The 9,554-nt window shown below is 37.3% G+C and overlaps 2 protein-coding genes across 2 annotated transcripts; one reads left to right on the top strand and one right to left on the bottom strand.

Moving 5' to 3' along the window:
- Positions 1-4,305: 4,305 nt before the first annotated feature.
- Positions 4,306-5,218, bottom strand: LOC135944260 (uncharacterized). The gene is made up of 3 exons (XM_065491090.1): positions 5,141-5,218; positions 4,903-5,084; positions 4,306-4,788 (listed from the first exon to the last, which is right to left on the bottom strand). Exons 1-3 carry the CDS (start codon positions 5,205-5,207, stop codon positions 4,510-4,512), a joined length of 528 nt encoding a protein of 175 aa, XP_065347162.1. The 5' UTR covers positions 5,208-5,218; the 3' UTR covers positions 4,306-4,509.
- A 451-nt stretch (positions 5,219-5,669) lies between these two features.
- On the top strand, positions 5,670-8,317 carry LOC135943115 (caspase-1-like). The gene is made up of 8 exons (XM_065489525.1): positions 5,670-5,800; positions 5,862-5,903; positions 5,973-6,038; positions 6,095-6,133; positions 6,319-6,551; positions 6,950-7,125; positions 7,394-7,550; positions 7,915-8,317. The coding sequence occupies exons 1-8, from the start codon at positions 5,781-5,783 to the stop codon at positions 8,172-8,174; spliced, it is 993 nt and encodes a 330-aa protein (XP_065345597.1). The 5' UTR covers positions 5,670-5,780; the 3' UTR covers positions 8,175-8,317.
- Positions 8,318-9,554: the final 1,237 nt, after the last annotated feature.

A 9,554-nucleotide genomic window follows, 5' to 3' on the forward strand; every position in this document is an offset into this window, starting at 1 on the left:
AGAGTTATAAATTTGTTCGCGCAACCTTTCCATTCTACATTCCTTATGCGTAAGCAAAATATTTTACTTCGTTGCTAATTGACTCTAATTTTAATCAAATATGCAGGCAACATGTAATGTATTTGTCCAGGCTGGATAACAGAAAAGGAGAGTACTGGGGTGACGCATCTCATTTCTTACTTTGCAACAAGGCGCACGGATTTCCACTGTGGAGCGAGCTCGAGAAGCAAATTCGGTCCATAGACCCGCCGAAGGTTTTATGCAAGCCGCACATATCAACCAAAATGGCCAACCTCATTTTAAAGGTATATATACTAATAAAGAAATTGTTAAATATTTACTCTAATAACTCATCTTTAGCATAAATTCGGTCAACGTCAACAAGTTAATCAACTTTACTCTCACGGGTCATTTCTTTTAGCCCAGTTGCCATTTCAGCCTGTCCTGCTATTCCAATGGCTGACATTTATGATGCGTCATGTATTAATGTTTGAGTTGGAAATGGAAGAATTTTACATAATGCCTGTACCCGTGGAATTCAAGCCTCATCTAATGAGCTTACACAAACTGCTGAAGACGACGCAGCGCAACATCGGATTTCTGTTTGACTACCTGCAACACCAAGTCGAAAGCGAACCCGATATCTATGTTGGAAATCTGAAAGTTTTCGAAATAATACTCAACGGAGTGCGTGCTTTTCTTGGATTCTGGCAAAACCACGATGGTTGCAAATATGTTCGCAATTTGAAGATGAAATGCTGGAAACATTTGGACCCAGACGCAGAGCTTTTCCAGTTGAAGAAAGGAGTAATGCCGCTCAAAAAGAGAAATTTCTTGTTCAATTTGGATTTCTGGAGAGGGCCAAGCCCAAAACTGACACTTTTTGGAAACTCCAATGAACAACTCGTCAGAATACGTCCGAACAAGACACACGATGAGATTTGGAGAGAGGTGTTAAAAAATAAGAAAATAAACTTAGAAAAAATTGTGGACTCTTTCATCATAGATTGCTTGGAAATGCCAAATGTTAGCTTTAAATTCTTCATGAAAAGGAACGGTGAATTTCGGGAGCTAGTGCAGAAAGTAATGCATTGGTCAAGTAGGTTTTTTGCAGTAGCAGTTTGCATTTTAATAATGTAAAATATTTATTTTTACTAGGTGGCTTGGCTGTTGAAATCAGAGACAGAGGAATCATCGGACTTGTTATAAATTTGAACACCAAAATTGAATACAGCCACGCACTTTTCAAGACCATAACCTGGATCGAAAAGAAATGTAAAAAATCGGTCAACACTTTGGGAAATAATTGGGAACAATATTATGAATTCTTTGATGTTGACAATATTGAACCCTTGATAACAAAACTTATTGGAAAACCCTTACGTCTTCAATCAGACTTTGAAAAATTAGATCCTACCGTGACAGCTGAACCGACTCATTTGTTGGAATTCCAATATGAGGTTTAGTATTCCTTCATATGAATTTCTTACGTTAAACCTTTTTAAAAAGCATCTCATTCAATATTTTTTCTGTTTCTAGACTAGAATTCAAAAAATAGTGCTGAAATGCATTAAGCCCCATTTGGAAATAAAAAATTACGAAAATGAGAAAGATGACGTGATGAGGGACTGGCAGGTGGCCCAGTTTCTGCTGCCTTGTTTCGTCTCTTTGTTCCGCGAGATCAGCAATTCAGAGAGTCCAAACGATGATCTAAGGGTGTGGTACGCCAAGTTCCTCGACAAACTAATCGGCACTTACGAGGACAAGAATTTAGGATTCAGAAAGTCGTCGTGGAAGAACATTTTGGAAGATATAGAGGCCACACCCGCCCTGAAAGAATCTTACTATGAAAAAAACCACCAAAATCTGCTGAACTTCTTTAAAAGGGTGTCGGAAGACTTCTACGAAAGGATCAAAATCTGTCCAACCGCTTTTGGACATTTGGCACACTGTGGATATTTCAGAGCGTTCTACGAAGTCCTGGAGAAAAGCTGTGGTGAAAATAAGACGCAAAGCAATGATATCTCGACTGAACCTAGCGTATACTGGAACTGGCTCATGTGGGACTTTTTCGGCAGAATGGACTCCGCGATGCAAGAGGCAACAAAGCAGTCTTCTACGGACGGAGGTTTGCAAATTTAAAAAAAATTGATACAAATTTGATCAACCTGTTTGTAAAAAATTAAATGTGTCAACAGATATATGCTATTAAATGTGATTGATTGAAAGAAAATATTCTAATTACAATTTTAACCGCATAATGCAGCTTCTTTTTCCATAAATATCCTTTATTCTTGGCGTGTACTAATAAAATGTTTTCTCCTAGACGTGTCAGATGAGTGTGCAATGTGTGTGTGTGTTTATATTAGCACCGCATGTTTATCACCTTCTATGTGTCTATTTTCTTCCGATAGAAATCTTCAATAAATGTCTTGTTGTACGACATCATTGGTGATAAACAAATAAATCCATCTAAAGTAAATAAATACTTTAGCCGAATGACATTTTTATCATAGAAATATTTTGATATAGCACGATTGCGTCATACCTAGTAATGCATATTTGTGAAAACAGAATATACCTCTGAAAATGTAAGAAGCAAATATTTATCTTAATAAACTGCATTTTGCATTGCAAAAATGACATTGTTTTCCCTGATTCCATTGAGTTAAATTGTTTATAGCTTTGCAAGTCATCAGTTTGAATTACTCACAACATGAAAAATATTATTGAATATTTTGTCTGAAGAAGGACAACAAATTGAAATAAGTATAGTCACTCAAAATTTTGTTTGTCACGATTTTATGAGAAAAATATAAACTGTTTATACGGTTTATGCTTTTATTTTTTTACTGTCTATTTTTCTTTTCATAGGTTTTAAGGCTACAACAATTTTAAACATTAACAGTTTTTAAATGCCAATTACGGCGACGAGAGTATTTGCTAAAAGGTCTAAAAATTTTGTTTTTATAGTTTCAAAGATTTGTTATAAAGTACATATCGCTCAGAACATTCATTAGTGCCTCGAGATTACGTTTACGGATATATCTTGTATTTGAATTTAATTTTCTCAAAAGTTAAAAAAAAACGCAAAAAAAATACCTTTTTCCTTGACCACTGCCCTTTAATTAGATGTTTAGACTTTCCTCGTATTGTTCATGTGCCTGAAACTGTCGAAAATAGTATAGACGACTTATATCTACGAGGAACACCATTATTTTTCGTTCTCTAGAATAATAATTTCAATTATATTCCTGCAGCAAAAATTGAGCTAGTATTTTTGAACAAAAAGGAAACAACATTTAAGCATTCACAATAAGGTCACAAAACATTAGTTGTTTTTCTAATATCTATTTTCGGAAAAAGAAAATTGAAAATATTATTAAGAAAGTGTCTACTAATAGAGGCGTCGTGTGCCCCCGAACATTCATTTGTGTTTGATCTTTCGGAGCGTTCAAGTGCATCACAATTAAGCATGGGAGACGATTGTGGAGGAGACTACGGCACCAGCAGCAGCATCAACGAACCCTCGTGCAGCCGCTACGGCAGCGCTGAGTCGAGTTTGCATCAACCCAGCTGCAGCAACCAGCAGCCGACGACCAGCGACAACCATGAGGACGGCGTCAAGCACCACAGCTCCGCGGACGACGTCAGATCCGTCATTGCTGCTGCTTCGTCAGGGGTGACGATCAAGAGGTCATCCCCTATTCCTTCCAGACGCAGCAGCTCAAGCAGCACCAACACCATCACCAACGATTTTGTGGTCGTTCCCGAAGTAGTGGAAGTACACAAGGTAAATTCGAAAATCAGGCTTGAAAGATTGTTTATCATAATTTTTAAGCTTGAAAATTTGTAACTTGTTAATTCTCTCAAGAGCAATTTAAAAATATCATGCGTTGAATTTATTTTATCTATACAATCAGATCTGTTTCATCAATGTATTATTTCTTATTTAAGTTTCCAATTCCATAAGAAAACGAATCTATGTTTTTTTTTTAAATTTTCTGTAGGTTGAGAAGCCTAACATCATGAAATCAACAACACCTCCAATGCCTCAGACCTTCCCGATGCCAACCGTGCATAATGTCGTCACGTTCGAGGATGAGATTAAGAAGGATGTGGAATGGGAGCGGAAGCAGAAGAAGAAGAAGGAAAAGAAGTCTAAATGCTGCTGCTCATAATCTGATTTGTAAAATTTTAACAAAAAAATCAAATTTATTTCTAAGCGTCGAATAAATCAGGATGAAATGATCTCAATAAATATTTAGAACGAAATTGCCTTGACTTTTATTACTTTTAAACTCGTCCCGGCATTAAGCATCATGAGTCTAATTATTTAATTTGAAACGAAATCAAAATTTTCAAAACGTTTTACAATTAAAATTGATTCATTCAACATTACTTACGCCTCATAATAATAAAGAGAAAATTGAAAACACATCGAATATTCTGACAATCGGTTTGTTCACTTCAAAAAGATTTGAAACAAAAAATATATTTATAAAAAAATTAGCTGTTGGAGCTCTTGACCCTTCTGGAGGCGGTGACGACGTTCTTCTCGCGTTTCCAGGCTGCTCTTGCCCTGGACGAGGCTGGTCTGGTGACGAACTGCTCGTTCGTCTCGAGCCACGAGGCGCACTTGAGCAGCGCCGCTTCCCTCGTTGGTGCCGCCGGCACCGCCCTGGCGCCGCGCAGAGCCGCCGCGTCTCGCAGCCGCACCGGCAGCAGCGGGACCACCGAGTATTCCTGCAGAAGCACCGCAGGCACCTCTATCCGCACCTTTTCCGCCTAATCAGATAAATTGATAAATAAATTATTATTTGAGCTCTAAAAAAAGAACATCAGGTTGACAAAAAAAATATATATTTTTAACCTTAAATTAACCAATATTTTTTCTCATACTTTAAATTGGTCCAGGATGTTTTTGTAACTTGTCGATGTGCTGAATTTCCTCACTGGCGCATTCTGCTTGCACTGCAAAATCGCATTTTGGAACTGCGACGAGAATTTGCGCAAATCGGCGCCGATTTTCTCGGCGCTCGTGTCCAGCGGAACGAGTTCCTCGAATAACTGGTCATCCTCCTCTGTCCGATTAAAATCAATTTACTCGCGTGCAAAAGCCAAAATTTTAAGGAATTACCATCTGCGAGCTGGTCGTCTTTCAATTTGAGTGATTGCGGCAGGTCGATTTCCAGGAATCTCAGCATTTTGACTTTTGCCCGACGGCCGGGGCTTTTTATTCCATGAAAGAAACAAACACACGTTGCCATGGTGACTCTTTCTCGCGGGAAACGTGCTTTGCATGGTGTGAGAGATTTCAAGATTAAAATTGATCTGAAATCAAATTAAAATTTCACATTTCCAAGTAGTTTTTGCCCAAAATTAAAAAATTTAATCGTCATAATTCGCAAGCTTATATAATTGATCGCGTTTACTTTGATTTTCTGCTTCTTTGTATTCTCATCTTTTAAGATGATATCATTATTCTCAATACAAAGTTTGGCGCTTTGTGCTTACGTATTTGAGTCGTTTTGCTCTTCGTATGATTGGTGTTTGCGGCTAATCCTGCCCTCCTATTTGCTAGAATATGAATTTGATTTTACAGAGATAAAGAGTTTTGATAGCGGACTGCTGTGCCAAAAATGATAAAGAGTTTTCAGCCAGTGAGTTTTGGCTAGAGAACATCCTCTGGAAACAATTTTTATTGGAAAAAACAGGTGCCGTCTGGATTTTCAGACCGAACACTTTCCGTTTGAAATTAATTCACGCCACGACTCATAATGGGTGACAAGGAAAAACGGTAGGTTTTTTGCGTGCCAAAAATAAATTATGACTTTTAAATCTATATACACATATTATAGTACGAGCAGCGGAAAAAGAAAAAACCTGGACTCTGCTCAAAGGTGAGTCTAAATTTAAATCTGGTGATCTCTCATATTGTGAAATCAAATGTTTTTTTTTAAATTCTGCAGTGACTCGTCTGCACAACCGAGTGTTAGCAAAAGAAATTGTGGCAACAAAGACGTGCTTGACTCGAGGTGATAAGAGTATTTTAATCATTGACTTACGCTTGCTAAACTTATGAATTTTACAGGTTGTCCATTTCAAAAAGTGGTGCAAGGCCTATATCGAGGTGAGTAATTTGAAGAGTTTAAAAACCCATGAATTTTTTATTTTTCTGAAATACTTTTACTTGTAAAGGGTATACCGGTCACTGTTTTTAAAATATTTGACAAGGAAAAATCATGTGAAACTGAGAATTGGGTGAATTGGGTTGTCCGGTAGCAAACACCTTTAAAACAGACATTTTAATTACAGTGTGGAGGTGCAGTCACCGGTGGTGGACAAATACGCTAAAGAGTACAACATGAACCACCCGCGCCGCGGTGTGGCCCTGATCCTGAACCATGTCAACTTCAAAAAATTAGAAGACAGAGAGGGCTCTAACAAGGACAGTGATAGTCTCAAGGACGTTTTGAAAAAACTGGGCTTTGAGGTCAGGGTGGTGAAGGACCTCGACTTCAGCGGCGTCATGGATACTTTGGAAAATCGTAAATCATAGCTATGCTAAATTGGCAGAAAAACACTGAAGTTTGCATTTCTTTCTACTATTTGAGAAATTATTTAAAAAAAATATATCATAACACTGATATTTATAACGATTCCAATAATATTGCCCGTTCTGGAATGTTGCCAAGACCGATTTTTAATATCATTTTTTAATTTTTATAAGTATGGAAACGCTCTTAATATAAATTTTGATAGACAAAATTATAGTCAAATTTTCTGTTTTTCGTGTACAAAATTATTTTATTTTTATTTAAGTAACAGCTATTCAGTTATTGTGTAAATAATTGCATTCCATTCCCGTAATGAAAAAATTGCTTTTAAAAGGTTCCTCTTATAAGAACCACACGGTGGAGCAGGTTCCAAAAATAATTATTTCCAGTGTCCCAAGAGGACCACTCGCAGAATGATTGTCTGGTGGTGGCGGTGCTCACGCACGGTTCCAGCGGAAAGCTGGAAGCAAGCGATTATAATTACAACGTGGAGAATCTTTGGGAAAACTTCACAGCCGACAAATGCCCGTCACTGGCAGGAAAACCCAAAATCTTCTTTATCCAGGTAATAAAATTAACTATTGTTTAACAAAATTAAGCTTTCATATGCCCTACTAATAAGTCATCACTGCATGATATGGGAGATTTACACACTCATTAATTAAGGCCAGGAAACCAGGATTTTGATCAGTTGTTTTTTTTTCTTAAATAACATGGGGTGGAATTTTAATTTAATAGAGCTTGTTAAGCTTCATAATCCCAACCACATTAAAAAAATATTTCCAAAATGAATATCCTGTTGACCAAAGTCTATCATAATTTCCGATTCAAAGGCGTGCAGGGGCGACAACGTGGACTCTGCAACCGCGCTGAAGTGCACGAATACGTCGGACCAAACGGGAGCTGACGAGTTGGACGCAAGTGCCGGTTCTCTTTGCTATACCATCCCCAACAATGCCGACTTCCTCTTCGCCAACGCCACAATGGAAGGTAAAATTAAACTTTTTCTTTCCTGTGCTAAAAGTTAAAATGAAATTTGTATAATTAAAAAAGTGTAAACTCTTCTAATATAAAATCCTCTTTTATTTAAAATTGTAAATGTAGTTAACATTGTCGAAACAATGATAATGTAATTTTAAAATAGAGGTCTCAGCCGCGAGATGTAAGCTCATTTTCACTGGTGGGTGCCGATTAAATTTTAAACGTTTTAGGGTTGATAGTGCTTAACAGAAGGCATTTTTTTTGTCCTGCACATTTTGATTGTTGATCTCTTTTCACCGGCTGACGCAGCTTAGCAAGATTAAAATACATACAAGATTGTGCACAGTAATTAATTTTCTCGTAAAATATTAAGGGTATAGCGCGTGGCGCAGTAAAGACAATGGCACTTGGTTCATCCAGCAGCTGTGCAACCAGCTTGAGAAGCACCACGAAGAGCACGACCTGCAGACCATCCTGACATTCGTCTCTTGCAGCGTGGCCGTGGATTACGAGAGCAACGTACCGGACAACGAAAGCATGCACAAAAAGAAGCAGATTCCGTGCATGGTGAGCATGCTCACCAGACTCGTTTACTTCAGGAGCAAAAATCCGATTGAAATGATGGTGGAATAAAAAATTATAGGATAAATTATACAGGTTGCGGTTAAATGTGTGCATATTTATAAAAAAATTCGGCACTAGAATATAATTCCATTGTAAATCACCTATAATGAGATATTGTTTGTTTTTCAATTTTTTGCATTTTTGTGGTCATTGCGTTTTTGCAATTAGATATATGGTTCATTATGTGAGCAGATCATCAACTGAATGTACTACTATGCCGAATAAGTCAAATAAATTATTTGAAATTGAGAATTTATTTTAATTGATATGATCTCGGTATGCAATATTTATTAACGGCTTTAACATTCGCAGCGAGAATGAGCTTCTAACGGTACCATTTTAAATGATCGACACAACACACGTATTGTATAGTGTAAGGATGAAGAAAAGGAAAATAGGAAGAATAAAACAAACAATATTACTTCATTCATTTTCTTAAGTATTTTTCAAGAAAAGCCTTTTTTAACCATAAAACATAAACATATTTTTTCTCATGCTTTAAATTGGTCCAGGATATTTTTGTAACTTGTCGATGTGCTGAATTTCCTCACTGGCGCATTCTGCTTGCACTACAAAATCGCATTTTGGAAATGCGACGAGAATTTGCGCAAATCTGCGCTGATTTTCTCGCCGCTCTTGTCAGGCGGAAACGAGTTCCTCCTCTGTGCGATTAAAATAAATTTGCTAGCGAGAAAAAGCGAAAATTTTAAAGAAATAATACCATATCTGCGAGCTTTTCGTCTTTCAATTTGAGTGATCGCGTCAAGTCGATTTCCAGGAGTCTCAGCATTTTCAACGACGGGGCTTTTTATTCAATGAGAAAAACAAACACGTGTGTTGCCATGGTGACTGTTTTTCGCGGGGCACGTGCTTTGCATCGAGTGAGAAATTTCAAGATTAAAATTGATCTGAATCAAATCAATATTTAACATTTCCAAGTAGTGTGTCCGAAATTAAAAATAAACTAGAAAATTGTCACATTACGCAAGCTTGAACCCGTTTTCCCTATTTTACAATTGACAAAATCACGTAGTCAGATGTGAGAGTGCGTGTTACTCTGATTTTTCTGCTTCTTTAAATTGTTATCTACATAAGATGATATCATTCTCAATACAGGTTTGGCTTTGTGCTTACGTATTTGAGTCGTTGCTCTTCGCATGAATGGTGTTTGCGGCCTCTGCGCGGCTAATCTTGCTCCTATTTGCTTGAATTTTGAACTGATAACCGAGATATAGAGTTTCGATAGCGCGGACTGCTGAGCCAAACGATAAAAAGTTTTGAACCAGTGCTGTGTTTCAACTGGAGAACGTCCTGGAAATATTTTATTGGTAAAAAACCGGTGCCGTCTGGATTTCCAGACTAAACGCATTTTCCGTTTGAAATTACTTC

This window comes from Cloeon dipterum, chromosome 4, assembly GCF_949628265.1.
Source record: "Cloeon dipterum chromosome 4, ieCloDipt1.1, whole genome shotgun sequence".
NCBI classification, from domain to species: Eukaryota; Metazoa; Arthropoda; class Insecta; order Ephemeroptera; family Baetidae; genus Cloeon; species Cloeon dipterum.